A 26,199-nucleotide genomic window follows, 5' to 3' on the forward strand; every position below is an offset into this window, starting at 1 on the left:
GCCTGGTGCTTCACAGACACGGTGCTTGGGCAGTATTGTTCTTGTCCGACTGGCAGAGCTCAGACAATGAGCCAATTAAAATGAAAGAACCTGTTAAAAGCTTTAGGATCCCATCTGTCTGGCTAACACTTGGCTCTTGCACCAGAGAAACCTGAGCTGAGGAATAGGTTTACAGATAGTTTATGAACTCTAGTTAATAATGACACTATTATCGTGTCAACTGGCTGCACCACGGCATGCCTCGGAGGATATCCCTGTTTCCCTGAATGGCCTCCAGCCTGCATCCAACAGATGGGGGACCTGAAGTTCCCTGAGCCGAGTGATTCTCCCACAGGTGGTAAACGAGGGAGCTGAGCTCACACCTGGGACCGGGTGGTGGTCCGCGTGTCTCTACCAGGCCACCACGACTTGGAGCAAATGTAAATTTCAGATTAAAAATATTGATATTGAAAGGGAAGCACATAAAGAAAGATAAAACACAGAAGAAACATAAACAAATGTGAGCAGAAAGAGGGGAAAAAGGGAAACAGGCGTTTTGTAGCCAGGGGTGTGATTGGCGTGAAGGACCACCCAAGCCTAGAAAAGGAGATCTAAGGTAGGGGCACCTCCCCGGGCTGGGCAAGGCAGCAGCTGCAGCAGGGCCTGGCCAGTCCTTGCAGCAGGACAGTGAAGGAGGCATCAAAATAACCATAGAACAAAGGTAAGTGATTTTTCTTGCTTTGTGTGTTTCTTGTAATACCAAGGAAATAGCAGTGGTGTTTTAGGCTCCTAGCAAAGCTTGCATGTGTGTTGTGTCCTGGGCCATTGTGTCGGCTCTTGGAGTAAGGTACAAACCTCAGAGTGAGAGTCAAGGCTGTAGGAAAGATAGGTGCTTAACTGCTTGCACATACAGGGAGTCAGCAAAAATTGCACCATTGTGTTGCTTCAATGTACCACATGGTAAGCTGGCACCTTGCACTCTTAAGCCCCAGTAAAGCCTTGATGCCAAAAGGAATCCAGAGGGTGCCTTCTGTGAAAGGTTAGTGCAGCGACCTACAACTTTGAGCAGGAACTGAAAGCTGACAGTGGTGTCTGTTGTCCTATCGGTGTAGCATTGTTAAGAACTGTATGGCTGTGAAAGACAGAGAAAGGCCGAGAAAGGCTCTGGCTAGCCAGGTAGCTGCTAAAGCACACCTGAAGGCACAGTTATCAGTGAGCGTGCCAGGAGGTGACTGCATGTGTGCTGGTGCAAAATATCCAAAGTCTGCTCTTCTAGAACTGGTTGCTTGTGCTATCAAGCATGCTGAGTGAAAATTCATTTAAAAGTTGCAATTTACTATACCAACCACTTTAAGAACAACAAACTCCTCGCTCTTTTGATACAATCCTTTCTGTTCTGCACACAAATAGCACTTCACAAACTTCACCTTGGAATCCAGCCAGGGATCGTATTGTCCTTGCTGACAGAGACTTACACAATGTCAGAGGAAACCAGAAGGTCTAGCAATGGAAATCCACCTATTAATATGTCAACACTATAATTGCTGGTTGCAAGAAGGGGTGGGGTGAAACACAATATGCATTCCTAAAGAAGAGATGCCAAAGCCAGTCATGTTTTATGCTGATATCCTACACACAAGTGAAAGACAAAAGCTACTTCTCGTGGCTGCAAGTAAGAATTGAATTTCCAATGTTCAGTGATGTAGAAGTAATACCTTTAATTAAAGCTTCTGTAGCATGTCCTCAAAAATCTGTAATTGCCTTTCTGTATTCAGGCAACGGGGCCACTTTGATTGCTTTGGGGTAATTCTTTGGCCAGTAATCCAATAGAGCATGTAGTCTTTAGCACGTTTTCTGGCTAATTGACCCTCAAAAAGCTCCGAGCTCCCTGCACTCTTTGTTGTCAAACACCTTGCACAGTTTCTTTTCTCTGCTTTACTCTCCCTCCTTTTCAAAAAGAAATTGATTAAAGTAGTATTATAGGCCTACAGTTGCACTAAGCCTTCAAACCTACTTGTTTGTTCCTATAATTTGAAGGAACATCGGAAGCTGAAGCTTAAGAAGGTAATAGAGAGGAGCTCATGTGGCCTCTGAAGTCTTTCATCTTAATTCCCCATGCCCTTAGTGAAAGGGCAGCTGGTGTGACTGGCTCCTTCTGACTCACCTGTCCAAGTATTTTACCTGTGCTACATTGTATGGAATTTAGTTTTGAGGTTAGTGGTTGTTTTTCTTTTTAGGATCAGGTTCTTTGCGCTTTTGGCTAATTCCTTCTTTAGGTAGATGCATTCAAGTACAAACTCACAGTATGCCATCAGACTAGACAGTACTTTTTTTTTTTTTAAATAGGCAACTATCTTTTCTTGTGCGTGTATGCAGTGCAGTCAGGTTCCCAAAACCTTATGCAAAAAGCTCCCAAACTGCAGCAACCTCAAAATCACATCTTGTCATGGGATGATCTACCTTAAGCTACTACTTAAAAATCAGAGACCTCAACTCTTGCGTGATTTCTGGAACACTGTAAGGCTAATTTCTCTTTTCAGTGAGAAGCAAACTTGATAGTATTTAAGACTATTTAGAGATCAGTGATACTATTCTGCAAATACAAACTTAGAACGTACATCTTTGAAATACTGTCCTCTATTCTGATTTGTCTGAAATTAAAAAGCGCAAACAAAAAACCCTCCTCTTGTAAATATTTCTCTGTGATTGGCTGCTAAATGTCAGTTACTTTTACAATGCCTGCAATAACTTTGAACTGTAAACAGTGTGGAGTAATTGTAATACTGCTTGAGCCTGGAGTCAGCTGTTACAGTCATGTTAAGAAAGAATTGCACTGAAACTGGGGATGGCAGAGGCAGCAGTCTTTTCCCCTCATCTGCCTTGAGAACAGAGAGTAATGCAGACTTCTAGGCTCTAACTTCATTTTTCATTCTTGTTGTGGCAGAGGATGTTGTTGGGTGTTTGTGGATGTCCAGAGGTTGTCAAGAACATAACAGGTTCAGAGCTCCCCTTAATTCTTTTGTTGTCCTCCGGATTACAGTACTGTCAGAACTAGTTAAGACTATGTGGTAACAGCAGTGTGTTCCTGCCTCTCCTAATGGAAGGCAACATGTGGATGGATGCTGAGGCTAAGGAAAGCAGACATCCTGGGTCACTGATCCAGGTAATAGGATATCACATAGTCAGTGATGAAGTATCATTGTGACTACTTACATAATGTTTACAGAAAAAGTGAGTAGAAAACCTAGAAAGAATTTTACCATTCATATATTTTTCTATAAATCAATATTTGTGTACCAAGCTCAATAAATTTGCATTTGTGTGGCCGTTGCAAGAAACAGCAATTCTTCGCTGGAGTTGAGCTGCACTGTAGAGATACCATTACATAGCTCATCTTCGTTTTTAGGCCAGTTCTGAAATCCAGCTTTATCTGAAATGTTAGTTTGTCCTGTCTAAAAGTCCCAAACCCAAGTTGATATCATGTCACAGCTAACTTTTTGTTCCGTGACTGCTTTTGTCCCTCTTTAAGTATCAAGAGAAAAATTCACCTTTCACATAAGAATCCTTCAAAAACGAGGAAACAATAAACCATATTCTATGGTGGAGGGGTGCAGAATACTCCACGTTGCACAGTAAGCCAGTAGGTTTTAGCCCTTGGGCTCTGCTTTCACAGAGGCATTAGAGGATAACAAGAACCAGCACTGTCAGTCTGCAAGTCTACGTTAATACACGGCAGTTTGCATGACGTTTGTGCATCCCATGCCCTGGACCAAGCTGTGTTCCCCTCCCAGTATGACCTGACACCGCTTGCTGAGATAGACAGCAGCCACCTGATGGTATGCTTTTATGACTACCACATTTCATGCTGTTCAGAAAACGACTTAAACCTCCACGAAACGGTACATAATTAAGATACGAATCTCAGTGGATGCTGAAACTGTTAGTCAGTGTTAGCAACTAAGCCTTCTTTTGTAGACCAGAGCCCTCTGGTCAAAGCACACGGCTGTACCCCTAGGAACAGAGCTGCTTGAACCAGCCGACTGTCAGCCAGCCCGGGACCAGAAGCAAGGCTGTGACTATAATAAACGTGGCTATTCGCTTCTGGACCCAAACAAGGGAAGTCTTTGCCCAGGCTGAGTCTGCACCAGCTCAGCATGTCTTTGCTATCTACTGTTTTCTAACTCGTGCAGTACAAGTGAAGGTAAAGTCAATTCCTCTACCAGAGGCATGAGACTCACTAATATCCTGCATTTACACAGATGTAAAAGTTTGAGACAAAAATCTTACAAACTCATGTTTAAAATTTGGTTGCATATCTAACTGGGAGAACATGTACGTCATACTAAATTTGAAGCGCTGTCACTGCCTCTGTACCACAGTTCAAAAAATCAAACCAAACCAGAGAGCTGCTTAGCTACAGTGTCACAGCAATTTCAAGAAGTGCCAGCACACCACTGGGCCTTCACGTAGGGCCCTGATGAGAACGGATGACTTACGCACCAGACGTGGTGGTGTTATCAGCCACCGGGCTTTGGGCTGATGCCGCCCTAAACGCTGGTTTCGTAACTGCCAGCCAGCAGCATTTCTCTGCATCTTTTTTAAAACAGATGCGTATGTGGGAAGAGGTTTTCATTGGATCATAAAAGAAGCCCTTCACTTCAAAAACAAAACCAAATAATTAAAAAAAAAAAAAACCCTCCCCGCCCCCCATGCTCAAAGCTGTGACACTGAGGATAAATAAAACCAGAATTATTTTAAAAGCCCAATGTACTGCGGTGATCGCTATGGCTACAAATTTAATAAGACCCCCCATCACAGCATTACTGTTGTAGTGAAGATGAAATCAGAGGAACACTTAGCCAGCCTCTAGCTGGAGCAGGGCGATGCTGTGCCAGGGAAGCCGGCGCTGCGCCCGCCTGTCAGCTCGCCGGCACTGCCCCTGCCCGCCGAGCAAGGTCTGCAATTTGCTGCTATTTCTGCTTACTGGCTTGGATGAATCATCTCTTATAGAGAGGGCTTTGCAACAGCTAGGCTGAAAACAGTTTCTGATGAAGAAATAATTTTCTATTTCAAAACGTAAGGAGACAGTATTAAAAAAAAAAAAAAAAAGCAAATGACCTAATTCTGTGTTATGTAATGCAAGTTGTGCCAGACTTCACAAATTCTTGATGCAAGGAAGATTTTTATCTTAGACTTGCTATGATGTGTGATTAAAAAAGATAGTTGCCTTCGGGAGCAAAAAAACAGTATAACTCTGAAGAGGCCTCCCCAGTAAAGGAACAGCAGAAGAGCAAAGACTAAATGCTAGGGAGGAGAAACCAATGTCTCGGGCTCAAACACAAGCGCCCATGTTTCAGATGGCTCTGTGAGGTGACAAACTGGCAGAAATAAAGTCTAAGCATCTTGAGAAGCACTGCTATTGTTTGGAGCAACCCTGATCTGTCAGAACAAAAGGCAATGAGAATAGAGAATTGTAACCTTTATTGGTTAGTACTTGAAAAAAGAGGATGGTACAAGCCCATAATTTGTCTCCTCGCAAGCTGACTTGACACCCTTCCCCAAAATATTTCTGTAGTTTCCATGGATTTTTTTTCCTCCCACTATTATACCACAGGAAACATAGCTCTGTGTGAGGCAATTTGAAGGTGTTTGCCATCTGAAATCATCATCCGAATTCAAGAAACAAGTATTTTCTTTGTTCTTACACAACATTTCATATGTGGGGAAAAGCCATCTGTCAAACATGGCTTGGTAATGAAAGTTTAAAAGAGGAATCTAACCTCTTGTTGCCCCATGCTGTGCTAAAAGAACATACTTTTCTTCTACCCGATCATCTTTTTTTTTGGGGATAAGCTTTGTGCAAACATTACAGGGTGTCATGAAGGCACATTCAAGAACTTCCAGCAGAGGAACTGAAATGACCATAGGAAGAGAAAAAAGCCCTCCTCAAACTTACATTTGATAACCTCTATTTTTTTTTCTCTATAATAGAGAAGAATTATGTAACACAAAGCTAATGAAATGAGACTTATTTCCAGAAACTAACCAAGGGTTTTGCCACAAAACTGTTTCAGTGTTGTTTGCCATAACTGCTTCACTTCCACTAGCAAGGCACCTCTGAGATGTCCAGTGATACAGCGTTCTGTCACATCTTGATAGATCGCATTCATCTGTAGAAACTCCAGACACTGCAGACTCCCGACGTGGCTAATTAAATAAAATAAGCAACTCTCTCCTGTTCTGCATCTTTGCCAGGTACCTCCTTGGGTGTTAATTCAATTACAGTCAAATTTGAAGTATCAACGCTGGTGTGGGAAGATGCTTGATAGGACCTGGCTTAACTTTGTAGGGATTTAGTTCCTATAAACTCGAAGTAGTGTATTTACAGGAAGGAAATAAAGAGCAGAGATAATAGGTAATTAAAAGGACATTAAGTGAACTGCCACACCCAATCCATTAGATAATTTGACTTCAGCTGTTAGAACTGTAATTTTTCATATAACTAAGCTCTATTGATGCTGCAGGGAAAATTGCTCAAGAGCAAGTGTGAGAAACTAATTGGAAAGTCATAAGGCCTGGAAGTAGGAAAGCCAAGAGAACTAGTGACAAATAGCTAATTTTGCAAGATGCTTTATAGTTAAGCCATTGTAGCGCTCAGTGGTAGAATTCCTAAAAATCCTTGCAGAATTAGAGTAATATGTTTAAAAGTAGTAAAATGAATCGGATAAAAACAGACACACAAAAAACCTGTCCCTACCTCTTAGACCCGTTAATGCATGAATTGACTGTAAGAAAAAAATCTAAACAGGAGCACACATTTCCTTTATTTATCTATGAGTAAACACACAATCATTGACACTCATGAATGATGCAATGCTTGCCAAGACAGGAAACTGAAAAGCCAGGATTGCTACTGAGGGCCATCAAGCTTGAATTCATTAAACCAGAACAGGTATTAACAATGCCAAGTTCAACAGGGGTACTAAACCTCTGTGTGTTACAATCTCCTACTCTAAACTGATCACCAAAGATACGTGCATGGGCTCAATTCTACACACGTAACTCAGAATTAGTCCTGGACTTCCCTCCTCTTGTCTTGTGAATTGAGATTAACTTTGAACAGAGATTTAGACTGTGATTTGTTGTATAATTATTATTATAAATGTTTATTTATGTCCTTAGTTATGGAGATAACTATTACACCTCTAATTTCACAGCTAAGCCTTATTAAATGAGAAGCTATTGCTATGATTTACTGTGGAATTAAAATTTTCTACACTTTACCACACCTTTTGTTTAATTAAGGGCAGTAAAAAGAAAGGAATTTTTTTTCAAGACAACTGTCAATTACTAAAGGAAATGAGACTTAGTAGGCATGTAAGTATGCATTTATTAAGTATGCATTTATGTTGAACACAAACTGGCTGACTTCCCAACCTTACTAAACTGTTGATTACCCTAAAAGAATGAATGGCATAAACATTTAAAAAAAAAAAACAACAAAACACACAACCTATATGTATGTAAGACTTTAACTGAAATTTACGAGCCAAAAATGTACAAAAAAGTAGCTGATGTCATAACCTCATGCTATTCATGGATTGTTTTCCCATGAACACTATTATTTCATCACATATCAATAGTCAGGGAAGGCAGTGTGACACAGTGAAGCAGTCCTGATTCACAGATTTACCAGTAACATTTTCTGTGAACATGTCGAGTTGCTTTACTTTCATAAAATATGGGTATTTTCCCTTCTTAAACAGTTTGTGCCTAATTCATTTACATTTGGAAGGTAAAGAGACACTTAGAAGGTACTGCAAAAACAGGGCTTCTTTCCTTAAATCAGGGACAGTCATTCAAATATTTTAAGGTGAGTGAGGGTAATTATACCTTATACCTCACACCACACCCTTGAAGGCTATGATAGAGAATCCACCATTAGTATTTACTATGCATAAACTCTTTTTTAGCTTAAGTAAAACTTTACTGTGGACCCAAATCCCACAAGTAACATCGCCTTTTGTGATCCCAGTCCTGATTTCTGGAAGAGAATAGTCATCTAGGACACAGGATAACCAAAACGTGGCAAAAAACGTACCTGTTTCTGCAGAGATTAAAACTTGAAATTAAGAATACCTTCCAATATAGTTATCAGAATGTCACTAGTTTTTACTTCAAGGGAAGTGAAACCAATTAAACCAATTAAAGTCATGTAAAAAAAAAAAAAGACAATTCCATTACATAGCATTATCTAACACTTGTTGGCTCCTTCTATTTGTAGTTTTGTTCTTTAAAAATAGTTTTGATCTTATTTTGTTTACTTCCTAGTCATACACATTCATAGTGACCTGTACACTTTATTAATGATATGGAACTGGCTAAAATGTTGAGATTTTTTTTATGTAAAAAAAGGTATGCTCCATAATACACAGATTTGAGGAGTGATGCAGTATTTGTACTCATCTGTTTGGCTTTTCTAAAATATACCCAAAATGCTTCTAGGCCAGTAATTGTAGAGTTCAGCAAGTCTACTCCGTATTTTAAATCAATGGGTAGCATTTCAGAGTTCTGTCTTTGAAATTTTATAATTTTCTGTATGTAGTGGTAATAAGGAAAAAAGTATCCTCAGTAACTTTAAGAAACTGAAAAGTACTGAGTACCAAATGTATACTGAAATCCTTGAATTCAGCCACTCAAAACCCTCCCTTCCTTAAGGCTGCCCTAAACACTTCATTTATTACCTAGCTCAAATTACACCAAAGAGTAGTGCAAAGGCCAGGGGACCGTCACAATTTCACCCATATTTTCTAGCATCTGTACTTTTTTCCACAGGTGTTGCTACAAAGGCAAAAAGGCTCTGACCTTAAGGTCAAATCACAGGGCGCTTAGGTGTTGGTAGACAGCAGGGGCTTAAATGACCATGATTTGCACGTATGGATCAAAGAAGAGTACAGCAGAGGCATTTCGTTTTTCAAAGTTTATTTGGGAAAGAGGCAAATATGTGCCCAGTACATCTCCCTTCTATCTATTCTTTGTTGCTTACTCAAACATTTTTCCCAGTATTGTTTTCCAGTAATCACTGGAGCCATTTTAATCAGTCACACAAGGAATAAAGCTGGACTGAAGCCCTACCTTCACACTGTGTTGCAAACTAGTCTCAAGTTTTGCTTAAGATCACATACAGAAAATGTACCTGGAATCTTTCTAAATCAGAATCAGTGTTGTAGGATAAACCCATTTCTCAGTGCATAAACATTAATTTGGCACAGGCAATAAAAAAGCATGCTCCATAAAGATGCATCTAAAAATCCATGCCATGTGTAATGTCCTGATTTAAAGCCTGAAGTAACTAGTACTGCTCTCTTTCTGAATTATTTCAGTATGCTGCAGTCTCTTAAGATGTTATAGGATATCTTTCTGCCTCCCTCCTCCCCCCGACTCTGCAATTGACCTTACTCCATCATCTGCTGATATTTTCTCTCACGCACGCTTAACTCAGAGATTGCAAAGCAAGTCAAAAACAAACAAGCCCCTCTAAGCTACTTTGACTTCCAGCCATCTCTGCAGTCAAGGTCTTTTAAGTAAGTTGGTGCAGTGACACTGCATTCCCTTTGGCACCAGAGTATCAGCCATCTGCACTGTTACTGAGGTTAAATTCCAATGTCAGGAGAACTGCAAGGATCTACATGCCATCCCAGGGGAATTTCTGGATCGCTGGTGAAACAGGAAGTAGTAGGCACTTTTGTCTACAGCCAAAAGCCACAAACTGCTTGTAATATATTGCATATGACAAGGCATAATCCATCCTTTACACTAAATGCACTGCGTAGTAACATCATGGGAATGCAGGGATTTTGAAAGGATATTGCAAATCCACAGCATCAGGAATACTAAACAGTACTAGGATCTAGAAATAACTTCTTCATTGTATTAGGACTGTTCTTTGAGATCTTTTTCCCAGTTGCTTAAGTCAGTCTACGTTATTGAGGTGCTATAACACAGAATAGAAAACATTTGCAAGTATTTTTACTACGGCAAACTTGGTATGTCTATTCAAAACAAGTTACAGAGGGGTTTTGAGAGAGAATCTGACAGTTAGGTTTGACTGTTACTTCAATGGCAGCTGGGTACCCAGCTCCTTAAGGCTCTTCTAAATGCCCCAAATAACACTTGCTGTTACCTGTTCTGTACTTGGCAGAATTAGAACAAAACCCACAATTGTTTAAAGAGCCCTCCGGTCAACCTGAAAATCATAACGGTTTTAATTAGGAAAATCTTTGAAAGTCTGCCTAAATCGTACTGAGCAAACTACTTTGTGGAAAAAAATGGGAGGAGAGGGGCAGGGAATCGATGTATTACAACTGTGCATTAAAAATGTGCCAGGAGACCCCTTGGTTGAAGTGTTATGTTTGGCGTTTCTGGCAGCACGCTGTGAAACAAGGAGGCATCTACCAACTTTGCGTTACAGTTTTACAAATAGGAAAGCTCATCAGGCTGTCGGGGATCCTGTAAGTGCAGAAAAAAGGCACTTCTTCAAGCTGAGCCAATTTATGTCATTATTGTATATGCATCTGTGCACTGGTGCTCAGAGAGAAGTATAATTGCAAGCTGCCATCCCTGCAGTCTTGCTTTTCTGCAGTGTAATTATTACACTGTTATTTTAGTTAACAGAATAGATTAGCTGCTGGTGATTGTTCTCTTGCATCAACCTCATTACTCCTTCAATAAAGCAGTATGGTCAGCTTGCTTTCTTTATCTCTTGCATGCATATGCACGTACACGCACAGAGGAGTCTTTGCACTTAAGGATGTTATTTTTAATTCATGGGCAGCTTACTCTGTATGGAGAATGAAGTGGCCTGTTAAACAACTGCTTGTCTAAGCAGTCTCAAAGACAGCAAGCAGGTCTTTGAATAAAAGACGTATATCTTCCCATGAATATAGAAATAAAAGTTGCATATATAAATAAAGGGTACAGATAAAGCTATAAACTAAAAGATCAGGTGTAAGAAGCTTTCTTTTCCAGGCACTGTTACCCAAAGAGAACATAGTGGGTATCTGGCATATACATTAATTCGGTAAATTCCTATTTACCTTATCATTGGATTAATTCACTGTAAACACTCTCTGAAGCTTATGGCATACACTTTACTATGAGTCTCCTCCTCTCCTTAAAAAGCTGTCAACTTGTAGTTTATATAAAGAACAGCTTGCAGAAAAACATTAAGCCTGTTTTACAATCAGTGAATGCAGTTAATGCCGTTTCATTTATACTGTGGTGTGGTAGCATATAATAAAAATCTCTTAGTGCCTACTGCTGACAATGGGCAGTTCATCTCACGTTGTAGGGGACCACCTGAGCTCAACAACAAGCTCTGCAGGACACAGATGTAGTGTATTCCTTACCTTCAGTTGCCTTGATCACATATCCATTCTCCTCGCTTGGTGGTACTTCCAGAAGTTGCATGACCCTGTCCAGCAAACCATGGATGATCTCAAACCCAGGGCTCTTGTTGTAATAAATGGCACATAAATGTCTGTAGTTTCTTGCACCTACATCTGAAGAAGAAGGAAGTAATTACATGATCTGGGAAACCTTATGCTTTCAACCTTGCCTTTTTCATCTGTTTTCTTCTGCTACTGATTGAGGTACTTGTAGCTGAAAGGAAAAATAAGAACACAAAATGGCCTCTCTGATGCACCTATCTAAGGAAATAAGGAGATTTCTTTAACCTACTAGCTCTCACAATCAGAAATGTAGATTTCAAGTGTCCCATGTCTTGGGCAGGAAATAGCATTGTTAAATACAAGCATCTCTACACAATGACAAGTACCAGGCATACAGTTAAGCACTAAAGAAATTCAAAACAGACAAGTTTTCTTACTGAGTTTTTGCATTTTGACTAGTGGTGTTGCTGGGAAAACTAGATATTGATATAACTCAGTTGCAGAATAATTACCTATATAAAACAACTGACCCACAACTTGAAATGCCTAGTAACATTAACAAGGTAATCTATGGCAAGGTCTAAATTCACACAGGTTTCCAAATCACAACTGTTGTTTTTCATCATCTTGGACATCCCTGAAACCAAGTGACAACGTGCTACTTCCTATGAACTTGAGACTGTGATACAAACGTGTCCCACTTTGGACAGTTCCTTAACTCAAAACCCTACTTTCTTCCTACTGTAGATTTTCTTACATTACTCATTTCAACAAAAATATATATTTTTACACTTTCAAATTGAATATGTAGTTGTATGTTCCTATACTTGTACCTTCAGGCTATACAGCTGCTATGTATACACCATCTAGGACTACTGTGGTCTATTTAGAAGCTTTACTCATTGCAGACTTCAGGGTTTTTAGTTTTTTGAAAGAAATGATCTAGGAACAGAGTAACAAGCTGATGGTCACAGCTGCCAATTCTGCTATGGTGAAATGCAAAATACTGATTAACGTAGTGAATTCATTTATTGCCTTCAGGTCTTCACCTTCTCAAAGTTGAACAGCAAGCGCGTGTTCAGCAAAGTTGGTATAACAAGGGAGAAATTTGTTCAAAGCAGGGCAGTAACCCTCTACATAACTATCTTCTTCCTCTGGAAATTCATATGCTTTGGAACTATCTCCAGTATAAAGGTACATTATGTTTCAGTTTGGACCAGACCTGCAGTTCTTAAGGCAATCTCCTGATCATCGCCACTTATCACGCTTCTGTTCACTGTGAAGCAATCCTGCAGCACATAAACTGGAGTCCTTCAGTTGCAGTTCGGCTGGGAAAGGTGTTCCAGAAGGACACCAAAATAGCTTAAAGCACTAAAGGGCATTCAGCACATTTTCACTACAGCTAGTCAAAAACACAGCTTGCTTTTTTACAACATGGACTGCAAGTCATTGGCTGATCTCCTTTTGTACTGCGCTGCTTTGTGGTATTGACACGGTGCAGTAAGTTGCAGCCAGATTTCCGTGTGTAAATTTCTTCCCATTCTAGAAAGTCCTCTGGTATCTGCGGACTTTTAGTTGTTCATGTCTAGACAGACACTCTCATCTTCACCTCTTCCTCTTAGTGGTAGTTAGATATAGGGAAAAATTTATTTACTGACAGTAATTGCTTAAAAATAAATCATAATAGAAATCCTTAACACCTCTGGCTAATTGTAATGTTTGAGAGGAAAAGGGGAATAAGAGCTTCTTCAGTAGTGAAGGAATGAAGGAATAAAAAGAATAACTCCACCTGGCCTGCAAGTTAAGGCAGGCCTGTACCACCTGACATAAAGCTGCGTGAGTAGGGCTTTCATATTTCTTTCCTGGAAATCAGCCAAAAGCAATGCACATGAAATCTAGTATATTACAGGGTGAATTATGTTCTTTATACAGTGAAATTGTGTGCACAATGGGCATTTATCAGGACTTTTGGTCACAAGGCATCTCCGTCAGACTCAGTGTTCCCAGGAAAAAAGGAGCTGCACTGCGTGCTGCCCAGGGAGACGGCGTGGCTGAAGATCCCTACGTGGTCAGTGACTTAATTCACAGGAGGTACAGCTGCACCCGCAGTCCAAACTGTATGGAGGTTCTGGATGGAAGTATCAGAACCGAGTACCTCAGACCTTGAGATAATTCTTTTTCTACAGGGTTTAACTGTTCGCTGCCTTCAATAGAAGCATTAGGGGACATCAAAAATAGCAGGTGCCAAGCTTCAAACAATAAGAGTTTTTTTCAGGCATCACCTAGTTAAGCAGTGAAATCTCTCACTCACAAGATTTTGGGGATGCCAGAAGTTCACAGAGCTCCTAGGTTACAGTGGAAGCTCATAGGGAGAAATCTATCACATCTTACTGAAGCCAAAGAATCGAATCTGAATTGGTACGTCCCTGGGCTACAAATGGCCAGAGAATGGAAAATATTATATATACTTACTTGATCTTGTACTTTTCCCTCGATAAACACGCCTAGCTATTGTTACAGCCAGGATATTAGGCTAAGTGAGCCTTTGGTCTGATCCACCCTAGCTGATCTTTGAAGTACAGTAAGCTTAAGCACAAGCAGAAACTCCAGCGTTCACTGGGTGTTCCCTGAGCTGGTAATGCCTACCACATAAGAAGTTAGACACCTAGTAAATCTACATCTTGCTTATTTGGTCCGACTGACCATTTAGTAAGAAAAAGCTATCAAAAACTAAACAGGAAAAAGTTTACCAAGTAGACACAGAAACGGGGATTCAAAAGGAACATGAAATACAGGAGCAAGAGCCTACACAAAAGATGAAAGCTCAGCCTCAGCCTTTTTGAGCCAAAAGTCATTTAAAACTTCTAGAGCAGCAACCTGGCAATATAGCTGCAAGTTTTCTTGACAGTCACTGAGAGCTGGACTTACTGTGACAGTAATTCTGCGTTTTGTCACTTGGGAAACCTTCACTGTCATTATTGTAACCTGCAGTATTAAATAATGATGGAGAATTCAATCCTGAAGTTTTATATTACAACATCAACACAGAAAAGTAAAGGTTGCAGAGAAAATGTCAATAAACACGACATCTGACTTTTGTTCTCATAGCAAGCTGGCTGTTCAGTCACATCATTATTGTGTGTCTCTGTTTCCCGGCTCTAATAAGATGCCAGTCAGTACTACACAGTCACGAATGGTGGATAATCTATTTTCATGTTGTGTTGTCCAATGGAAAAGAAGGAAGTGTTCTTCCCTTCCTCAAGTCTTCATTTGTTCCTAAGAAAGCAAACTTTCTGGGCTAGACATTCAGTAGCATGATTTCACTTTTCTCCGATCATTACGCTAGCAGAACGTGACAACTATCTGAAGAACTTTACTTCATTACTATTCAAAGTCGGTGGTGTCTTCAGATCACTCTTCTTAAGTAAAGCATTGGAAACAAATGTATACAACAACTCTTATACCTCATGATTTCAAGCCAACTGTGAAGATCTTTGGTAAAGTAAAGGATGCATATTGAAGCATTCCAAAAAGCTGTGTTATAGAACTTATTCCTTTACAGCTACAACACAAGAAGTTCATTCACTGCAGACAACAGGAGAGAAAAAAGTATTAGGAATTGTATGTAAAAGCTGGCTGATGTTAGAAATGCTTCAGTTCCTTATAACTCACTTAAGAGATCTCTTGTGTCATGCCATGAAGTAATTCTATTTTTTAAATTGGCCTGCCAAGTATGTCAACCTAAATTATATATATATTTCTGAGACTTCAAAGCACTTCCTTGAGATGCTGCTGAAAAACAGTCCAAAGGATGGACAGCTGGTTAGGAATATGTGAGCCAAAGAGTGCAGAGGAAGATAAAGCAGTGCTGTATGCTGCCCCCTTCCACGTTACGGATGCTTCAGAAAAGTAACTTAATCTGAAAGGGGGCACCTGCTCATTTAAACTTGTATCACAGCCTCATGAAAATCCACAGCTATTTTCTGCTTGTAACTAACGCTTCCAAGCAGAGTTTGGAAAAATGCTCCAAATTAGGCATCAGCTCTTCTCAAATGATGTAAATTATGTTAAAAATATGCTACCATAAGCTTGCCAGGTTCCACAGGATCACTAATCTGAGGTGATTTTGTGATGGATTCATTTCTTTCATTGTGATGAGCAAGAAAAGGCATTCTGTGTTAGGGGTAGCGGTGTAAGGTAATCATTTATACACTGAAGCAGTGTAACTATCCTACTGGAAGTGACTATTCTAGGGTTACAAGTTAACTACACAAATGCTATGTAACTTTCTCAAAATCAGCACGTTTCCTCTTGCCTTGAGAAGAAACATTTCTGCTCAGATTTGGTTCCATTTAGTTATATTAAATCTGGCACACATTTTGCTAATTTAGTACGTCAAGACTTTCTGCCAGATATGTCTGAAGAGAAATAAGTTCTGTTCACCTTGGTAAGCGTAGGTTCTGTGTAAGTAGGCATTTTATTAAAAACCAGTGTTTAAAAGCTAGGTTCGTTCACACATGAATGACTACAAGATGCCATTTCAAATACAGTTAATGTCAGTACACTTTTGACTCATACTTCTTACATTATTAATTGGAAATTCTGCATGCCAAAATCATGAAATAATAAAATTAAATTAGTCAGTCTGACATAAGCCTTCTGCAGGAAATCTCATTCCATATGTGAGAGGACAATCCCACGTTTTTCAGTGTTTGCAGTTACCAGTTCTTTCTCCCCTTCCCTTTCAAAGTGTTTATTAGGCAAGTTTAGTTTTCAAAGTCTGGGAAAAACAGTAGTTATTCTACAGACTACATTAAAACAATTTTAGATATTGTTCACAGCCTGCAAGTTCTCAGCCCGTGAGAGGGCTGCCTAGGAGGACAGGGTACAAAGCTGCAGCCTCAGAAGTGTTTCTTACATCTGTTGCAGTGATTCCCATCAAAATGAAGCACGCTACAACATCACCGTTTACAAAATTGTGAAGCAGCCATTCACATAAATGAAAGCTTTCAAGAGCTACAATTAACATGAACAAAATAAAAGTAATCAATTTAACTTGCAGATTTTATAAAGCCAGGATAAACACGCTCCTTATTCCAAGATAAATAGCCCCTCTCTTGGTTCTGAGGAATGCTAATGCTATTCTGTCATCTGTACCAAGTTTTTTGCACTTCAGCTAACTTATGCCCCCCAACAAGGAATGAACTACAGCACCAAAATGTTTGTATTTACCTAAAAAAAAGGTACATGTTTTCCTAAAACTGCTTGTTTAGCTTGGCAAGGCTTTCCCCCCCTTTTTTTTTAAAAAAAAAGTAATCTACAAATTAAATTCATCACCAAAGCAATTTACTTGCCTTTCTGTTTATGCCTTATATAAACCTTTGTTTTGCAGATCCCAGATACCTTAAACAAAACCACTAAAATCTGAAACCAGATAATGAAACAACAAAACCATTTCTGCTGCTGGATTTAAAGTAATGTCAGCCTTTTCCACTGAGAGGCAAAATTTCATCCCAAGTTGTAACCTACTGTACAAGCACATACTCTCAAGAATTGTAGCTGTGTACTCTTTTTCCCTTGGTATACCGTATAAAAAGGAATTGGTAAATTTCTTTAGAAAAATGTTTATTATTTTAAAAATCCATTTTTATATTTCATTTTACTTTGGTACACTTTTCCTGATAAAGAAGATAATCTGAAATTTTGATACTGTACAGTGAAATCAGGGCATAGAGGCCCCATCGCACAGGAAGGCTTTCACTGAAGCTTTTGAAAAGTGATCTAGCTGCTTTTGCTGTTTCATGTAAATAATTAACGTTACAGAGTAGTTCAAAGGCAGCCATGCTTTCTTAGCATAGTTGGATGAAAAGGAAAGATAAGGAAAATCTTTTTATGCACGAGTGGGGAAATTTTATACTGTTGGGCTTTTTGTTTATTTATACATTTTTAAACAAAGACTTGCTCTGTTCTTTACCGAGTATGCGTGCTACAAATCTGATTCTTTGTATTGGTTGTCAATATTCCAGAACACAAATTTGGGGAACAAATACTAGCAATCCTGTTTCAAGGTGATGGAAAGGGGATTCACGTTAAGATAGACCACAGAATCATTAAGGTTGGATAAGATAATTGGTTGGTAAGATAACTGCCCTGACACCCACATTTTTGAGGTATAGTTGTCCAGATTAGAATCACGCTGCAAATACAACCTGCCGTTCCCTGACTCAAGACATTTTGCTTTTCCACTGGTAACACTGCGCTTCTTTGAGACTGCAGCAGTTTAAGCAGGCTCTAGTACTCTAATAGCAACATACCTTAAATATGTTTAGAGCAGGTTCTTTCTGGTGTAAAATTGCCTTGAGTTTATCCTTGTATGCACAACTGGGAAGCAGTCACAGTCAGGGCTACCAGCTGGAGCAGTCCCCTTGCAACGTGGACACGAAATCCTCCAGTAGCTGCACAGTGTGTACCCTACCACTGGCTATTGGAGTAAACAGCATTGCTAGGAAAGATGCAATACAGCTCTAATAAATAAAGTCTTGGAACTGTAACTGATTATGTCAAATCAATCCTCCTTCTATTCCTCTGGGTGTTGTACCAGCAGATCAGTGTTGCAGATAAACCCTGTGCTGCCATCTGGGAACTTACTTGGGGTCCAGGTCAAGCTGACCCTGCAGTTCTTAGTCATTCCTTCTGTTTCTTTAAAAAGCTGGATCTACTTTCACAGGTATCAATCTGCTGGAAATTCCTAATTTTTCCCAAACTTGCACAATCTTTACTAGTTTCCCAGAAAGCTTCTGAAACTAACCTGGGCCTACAATCCTTTCAAAGAAGAAATTTAAGAGTTATGAATGCTGAGGAAGTTTTCCTTACCTTTACTAGGATCTTTTACTACAATGTCAGAAATCTCAAAGAGCTTTAAAGGCAAGGGCATCTTTCGGTTAGCAGCAATAGTTTTCAGTAGCCCAGGAAGGAGGGTAGTACGTGCCACCTGCAGGACAAACACAGATGCTGCAAGTGAAATACATTGCAAAATAGCTAATGCTACAGTTCTTAATGTTTTGCCAGAATTCAGAAGTAGTCAGGTGCAAATACTGTACTAATCTCTTATGCTTCATCATCTTTGTTTTAGAATTATTAGAACTGAAAATGTACATTCTCTGTATGTTCTTTGTACTGTATAGCCTGAAAGACCGTATGCATGAACTGTTTTTGTTCTTGCTCAGTACCTTTTATGTTTGTGGTACATTCTGCATTGAGCAGTTGTAATTACCATGTGGAATGATATATACAAACAGGTGATAATAGTCTAAACACCTTATGACAGTGGCTTTATAGGACTGTTTAGTTGTGGTAGCAAATAGAACAGAAAATACATGAAGTTTCCCTAAAATTACATTCCTTAATTAGAACGTTTTTTACAGCAGAAGAATGTTTTTACCATTAGAGGAAAGACCTGGAAAGGTATCTCTGATATTCAGAGAAATCAGACTTACCAGAGGTCTTGGAAGGAAGATACCACAGTTTACTGAAACTTTAAGCCTTTCTATAAAGTGTTTACCTTTGTATTTCTTAGGTTAGAAACAAAATATGCCTCAAAATTGTTTTCCATTTATTTTACAGATCTCATAATATCTAGTCATTTTCCCTATAAGCTAAATCATAAAATATCCCAAATTGGAAGGGACCCACGGAGATCGAGTCCAATTCCTGGATCCCCAAAGGACCACCCAAAAAATCAGACCGTGTGTCTGACAGCAAAACACTTCTTGAACTAACATTGTCACTACTTGTAAGTGCTGATTTATCTCCCCTGACAAAAAGATAATTTCTCATGATTATCTCAAGTACAGATAAATACGTTTGTTTGCCTCTGTTCAGATGGATCCACTCAGGATCAGCTAGGAAAAGCAGAAGGAATGTTACCAGACTATCACTGACAGTTAACATATTTGGATAATTATTTGAAATAAAACAAGTATGATGATAAATAAAGTAGTAAAAATCCCCTGCTTATTTTCTCTGGAGCAGATTTCAAAGACAAACAGATGCTTTCAAAATTAACCTGAGGTCCATCTTCCCAATCGAACATTCATGTAGTCACACCACTGATAAATTTCAGATTCAAAAAAAGAAGCTCTAATACATATACATATATATATATAAAATAATAATACATATATATATATATATCCAGAAAAAAAAGTGTGATAACAGCTACTTTAAAAAAAAAAAAACAAAAACAAAAACAAAAAAACCTTCCCATTCAGAGCTCAGAAGGTAACTGCAGGTCCAATATTTCTATTTATACTTACTAGCTTTTCTAAATGCAGGTGTTGATCAATAATCTGGGTGGAATTTTCTGTAATAAGATAGCTCAATTTTGCTACATGACATCATACTGAATACGGTATTTTACCTTACTGAAAAGCTAATAGTGTTTCACACTGAGTAAGTTATTTCTTAGTGAAGGTATAACAGAAAATGACTGCTAGCAAGTTTAGTGCATACCCACATCCTCTTTGCTGCAAGAAAGAGTAGCTCTATAGCTCTGTAGATTGTTTTCTGTTAGTTCCTTTCTTTCCTCTTTATACATAGAACCTGCGACACTGTTGCTTCCAAACTTGACCTGAATTAAGTTACTTCACCTGAAATTCTGCAGTTTTGGGGTTTGCTATGTGTACTGCTTTTGTTGTAGAGATATCTGTGCCAAGTTTATCGGCAATGTCTTCTTGAGAACACTGAGAAGAAGAGATGAAAGAAGAAAAAAGAAGGTCATATCGTTAAAACAGACTGAGCCAATGACAAAACTTGACATCTATGATGAACAATGCAAGCATAGCTGTTGCGCTGAGGCCCTCATGTACAACACCCTCTTATAATACAAATTGAGTCCCAGTCTTGAAACAAAGTAGGCAAACTGGTTTATCTACAAATGTTAATTACTAACCAAAATAAAGCTAGTTAAAAAAAGTAGTGTTTATTAAGCTTCTGTCATAATTTGCTGTCGGAGGCTGACTTGCAGTGGAAAATATACCTTATTCAGAAAATAGTACAGGAACGGCACCCAAGCTTCCTCACAAAGAAAACAATCCCTTTGGGGCTACTGACAGAAAGTAAAGTACTATCTCAAACAAACAAACAAAAAAGGTCATATATCTAAGTCTTCAATGTTCATAGCTATGTAAGATTCTCATAGCTCTGTTTTTGTTTTTCTGAGCTGGAATATTTCTCAAGTCCATATTCTCAAGGTGTAGTTTTAAGCTGATCAGTAAAGCAATACACATGTACTTTATCAGGCTCAGACAATGTCTGTGCACATAAAGCAACAGATGCGACTGATAAGATCCACACTGCAAATTTTCAGAATTTATAGCTTTATTAATGCATTAAGAAACCAATAGCAGACTAGGCATGTAATTGAGGATTTGCCAGTATACTGCAGTCTCCCTTTGCACTGGCAGCATTCCGAGAAGTGTGTTGATAGTCTAACTGTGAGGAAAACGAGCAGATGATAACATCTGAAAGAGCAGATTATTGACTAAAAAAGAAAATCTTAAATGAATGCTGACCTTAGGAGGATAAAATTGTGTTCAAGTTTGCAGACGTGTATCTAAACTGCAGTATGTTACTACGATGCAACTAAGTGCATTTTGGCTAAATTTGAAGCCCCCACAGAAAGCAATGTTACTCTGTAGCAGTGATAATTTAGGGCTCAAACCAGAACGAGGATTACATTCACAAATATGGAAGCAGTGCTTGTCATATAGCACAGGCTCACAGAATGTTGTAGCAGAACTGATGTTTGCCATAGGGACAGACCACGTTGCTGTTTCAATGAAGTGTTGGTGACAGCAGACTGTGGGTTTCATCGTGCCATAGCAAAAATACAATATGTAATGTGATAAAATAATATACTGTGTGATCTTCTGCTGTGGCAGTTCATAACGGTTCTCTATTGTACTGCTAAAATATACTCAACGTTTTTGAGCATATCAACTATTCAGAGCTGAAACAAAAAAGGAATTATATAGAGGCTTTTGCTTATGCTGTGAATTATAGAAGTTTGACCATGTTTTACACAGTAGCTCCCCAAGATGGTACTACCACAGGTAATCTTCGTCAAATACTAGCACTGCAGGAAGTAACATCAGTTATTACTGACTTGTTTCTTAAATGAGTAACTTTTAACAAGTAATAAAATATTAAAACTGAAATACATTTTTCAGGCTTTAGAGTAACTACAAATTTTGCATTTTAAGCTCTATAAAATGTGAAGGTGTTAAAATTTTATTTGATCCATTTGGATTACCAACCTCAGTTGCAATACCTAAACTTTTCAAATGCATGCAAGTGTTTTAGGAGCCTGCATCACCATATCCTAAAATCTTTGAGTACGTTATCAAAACTTCACTTGTGATTCCTTAATCTGCATTATATAGCGCCTAGAGGGATTCTTAAAATAAACTCTGACTGAATAATTATATACCAACTTGGTATCTAATCCAAGGAATCATGGGCAGGTGACAATACTGGGAAGAGACAAATAGAAAGCGTGATCTCCGAACTGTGGTAATATCCACCAGAAATTATTAAATTTTGATAAATTGTTTTCCAGATTATCAAACTACGATGAATTTCAAATTGGGTGATCAAAATCTCTAAAGAGAGTTGCTGTCTTACAATTTCATACTGTCAAGTTAAACTAAAAACAGTACTTTAGCAACTATTTTTGCCTTTATACGTCGAATTGCATGCCACATTAGCAGTGACTTACTTTCTCTGACTTACAAACTCACAAAATGTTACACTGTAATTCCAAAGCACTAGTAAGCAGTCACCTGCTTAAAACAGTAACGGATAATACTGGTACATTTATACAACGGCATAGTCTCAACCATCCTCTACAGTTTCTGTGCATTGCCTTTCAAACATGCAAGTAAGAAAATGTTAAATCAACACAATATACCAGGGCAAAAGTGAGTGCTTCGGTGAATCCAGCAGCCGCCAAGTCCAGTCTCAGAAGTTCTGTGAGCTTATTGAGGGGGAGCTAAAATGAAACAAAAAACAGTTTTTGACTTCCATCTAAAAACACTCTTCTGTTCTTTCCCGAGGTGATTCTGCCTGTTACATTATGGTGAATTCACTAGGGAGCAACTCTGCTTGTGTGCTTAAAATTTTTGAAAGCATCAGCCAGCTGCCTTTAGGCTTGCCTGAGGAAATGAATCTCCCAATTAGAGATTTAATATGGGCTCCCTGCTTAAACCCTGTCTTTTTTCAAGTACCAGCGACCACTGGTCTTGGACTTATTCAAATCTGTGGGGCATCTGTTTTGTATCCTATCCATGGTAAATACTTCTCAAGGCAAAGCATGTCAAAATATTTAATTCCTAAGTTCTGTTTTCCCCAAAGCCCTTCTGGCATGCACTAGTCATTTACTGACAACAAAGCGCTTATTTGAAGGGGCAATCTTACTTGATTAGCTATGGTGTACGTTTTCGGAATAGTCATCTGAATGTTGTTATAACCATAAGCTATTGCTGCATCTTCTACGATATCACATGCATGGATAATGTCCGCTCTGGTAGGAGGGATTTCAATCTCTATATTGTTCCCATTCCCTATGACGTGTGACTTCAAACACATCCTAGTCAGCAGCTTTGCAAGGCTTGATGGAGTTTCACTGAAACAAAACAAGAGAGTAGTAATTTACTGATCTTACACTATACTTTTTAAAGTAATCAGTGTTTCTGCTATGTTGCCTTATTTCCTGAATAATCTCTAAGTGCTTTACAGACTGTACGTAAACTCAGCATTCCAACAAAACCAGCTCAGATTCTGACTCTGAGACAGTCATTTTTCTTTACTTCTTAACAGTTGTGTGAGGCCATGAAGAACCATTCCTCTTTTTTGAAAACAGCGAAGAAAGTCCTACAGAGTTGATCTAATTACCAAAGTTAACCCCAGAATTTTTTCATAGATTAAAAATCATGGTGTAAACATTTTTAAAACAACGTAATAATCAGTGTTTAAGTACCTTTTTCACGATTAATGCTTAAATAAAAAAAGCTTTTATTTGCAGTAACACACCTGATTCCTATCTTCTTGTTAATGAGTTCGGGTTTCACCTTCTCTTTTCGGTAAGCCAGTTCCTAAAAAGAAAGGCAAAGCTTTTCAACATACAGAACCCTTGCTACCTCTAAAAGCATTCAGTTTTGACATCTTGCTAATCTAGCTTCTTCTGTGATACTCAAATGTCATCCACAGAAGACAGGTGTGGAATATTATGTTAAAGTCAGTATTTTATGATAACATGATTCTTGAAAATAATATTACAGTACATGATGCAAAAGCTGTTCTCAGTTAAGCCAGGAGTTTGAATGCAGCATGAAATCACTGTTATTGAAACTTCTGATAATTTCAGATAAATGCAAGTAACAGAGTTTCTGAAAGTTTCCAGTCACCGGTTCATCTTAAGTCAAAGCCCTAAAGCAGTGAATGGTCGTGCATGAGACTGCATGGTCAAGTACAGATCAAATGACTTTTTGGAGGAAAAGGAAGGAAAACTTGTTACCTCTGTATTGGCACAGAAATGTTTACCATTATTTAGCCTAGGAAGTTTGTAATGTATCTATAGAAAGCTATTGTGTATGTATATATTTAAAGTGTTTCTAAACTTCTGGATAAACAAATCCATAAAAACCTTAGCATCTAGAACTCCGTGAATTTTTAGCTCTATTTTATGTAGGGAAATTGCATGCCTAATACAGTGATTTGTTTTGCTGGATGTCACTTCTAGATTCTAGGTCTTTACTCTGAAGACTGCAGTTACCATTGTTAAAAGAAAGACCTAAGATACGACTAGAAAAAGTCTCAACAACAAAAAGGTTTCTTTCTCCCTAATTAATTTGTACTTGCTTGATACATCTAATTTTATGAACCCAACCAGATCTCTGTCTTCAGTCACTTCCAGGAAACAGGAGGGATTGCACTCTTTATGCTTTTTTGTTCTCCTAAAGAGACTGTTGCTGCACAGAGATATACCTGGCACTCCTAATACAGGCAAACCTGCACTTGTAGTCAACGTACTGCCTAAAAGGCCTTTACATAGTTGGAGTTTATAAAATGAAGGACTGAAAAATGCAGTGTTAAAACGTTATTTTAACTCATAGGTATTAAAGCTTCCTGATCTGATAATAAGTTATGCTGAGGCTGATTTCAGCTGCCCGCTGGTCTCAGCCTGAAGGACCTCTTTCTGCATTCCTTTTTTCCTGACATGGAACGGGTAGGTTTTAAAGGCTTTAGACACAGATTATGACCTTTGATTGCAATCTCTACTTGTTTCTCAAAATGTCTGTATCACATAAACTCTAAACCCACAGTAGTGGTTACCACACATAACTTTAAAGCCTAGCCTTCTTTCTTGAGTATCAAACTGTGGGACTATTTTTAGCCTCATAAATTGGTGGAGCTTCAGAAGGAGTTTTCAACATCAGGGGAAACTGAGGCAGTGTTCTTTTTGTGTGGGGGTTAGAGAAGGCCCTGACTGACTTGTTACCTCCACAGAAAAGATGATAATATCGATAATATCACCCTTATACTTCATGTAAATAAAATCCTTTCCCCAAGGATAGTAAGATACCATCTCACTATGCTTACCGGATAGATGTGGGTCTTCCCATTAGGAAGAATTACTTCTACTGCTTCAACACTGTGAGAGACAGAAAAACAGAACTAAAAATGTTTTTTTTAAATGTGGCCCAAATGTAATGTCTTTCTGACTAGATTTATACTCACGTGAATGGCTTCTCACAATATTCACTAAACATCGTGACTATAGTATCAAGAACAATTTTTGCCTACAAAATAAAGATGATAATCACATTGAAATCTGTCCTCTACTTCTACTGAAGGCAAAGTATAATAAAAAAGGGAAAAAAATCTTACCTTCTCTTCTCTCTATACTATTTAGTAACTTAGAATCCAAAATCCTAGCAGTCTAAAATACCAGACCAAATTTTAAGAAATGTTTTGCTTCTGCTGCAGACGTTTACACTAAAGCTTGAAAAATGGAAATCTTTGCTCTTCAAGGCTCTGAAACACTTGTATGTTTTTGTTGAACTGTTCTGAAGATACACAGAGATCTTTATTACCAGGTGGAATTGCATCTTCCAAACCTTTAGTTTAATTAGTTACTTCACTCAAGTTCAAGTGAGAATGTAGAGGTTGAAGGATTGTGCATTGTTGAAGAAAATATTGTTAAATTAGCTTCACTTGCAAAATTTTTCAGTGAATAGTTGATATTTTAAGACATTAGTATAATAGAACCTAACCATGAGATTCAGCTCAACTTCTCAATCTACAACTACTGTTTTTTGATGCCTCACAGTATAATTTTCTTCATGTAAACAGAACAGCACTATTTTTTACTATCAAAGTAAGCAGCAGCAAGAAGGCTTCTAAGCAAACTAAAAAATAAATACATTCCCTTCCCCACTATGCAAATTTGTGTCAATAACACATCATTGTGTAGTTGGGTAAATTAAAAGCATTTTTTGCTCTTAAGCATCAACATACACATTTTAGGGAAACTATCAATGAATGCACAACCTATATTCAAGAATAGGCAATTATAACAGCTGGGCTTTCATGCTTCAGCTTTGAGTTACAGAATTTGCATATGGAAGGACTTCCATTTGACAATTATTTGCACAGCATCCCTGCTTGAAAAAGATAACTAAGAAGAAAAAGTCTTCTCCCTTCCCTCAGC

General features: G+C 38.5%; 1 protein-coding gene across 2 annotated transcripts in view; it reads right to left on the reverse strand.

The window, feature by feature from the left end:
- The window catches only part of FARSB (phenylalanyl-tRNA synthetase subunit beta), a 42,530-nt gene that overhangs the window by 8,034 nt on the left and 8,297 nt on the right, over positions 1-26,199 (reverse strand). For both annotated transcript variants that reach the window (XM_080603728.1, XM_080603727.1), the window contains exons 9-16: positions 25,227-25,288; positions 25,089-25,140; positions 23,520-23,581; positions 22,905-23,112; positions 22,399-22,479; positions 20,078-20,170; positions 18,303-18,420; positions 11,388-11,540 (exon numbers count right to left, since the gene is read on the reverse strand). In XM_080603728.1, coding sequence (XP_080459854.1) covers positions 11,388-11,540; positions 18,303-18,420; positions 20,078-20,170; positions 22,399-22,479; positions 22,905-23,112; positions 23,520-23,581; positions 25,089-25,140; positions 25,227-25,288 — 829 coding nt within the window. The remainder of the gene's footprint in view (positions 1-11,387; positions 11,541-18,302; positions 18,421-20,077; positions 20,171-22,398; positions 22,480-22,904; positions 23,113-23,519; positions 23,582-25,088; positions 25,141-25,226; positions 25,289-26,199) is intronic.

This window comes from Anser brachyrhynchus (assembly GCF_964034855.1).
Source record: "Anser brachyrhynchus genome assembly, chromosome: 9".
NCBI lineage: Eukaryota > Metazoa > Chordata > Aves > Anseriformes > Anatidae > Anser > Anser brachyrhynchus.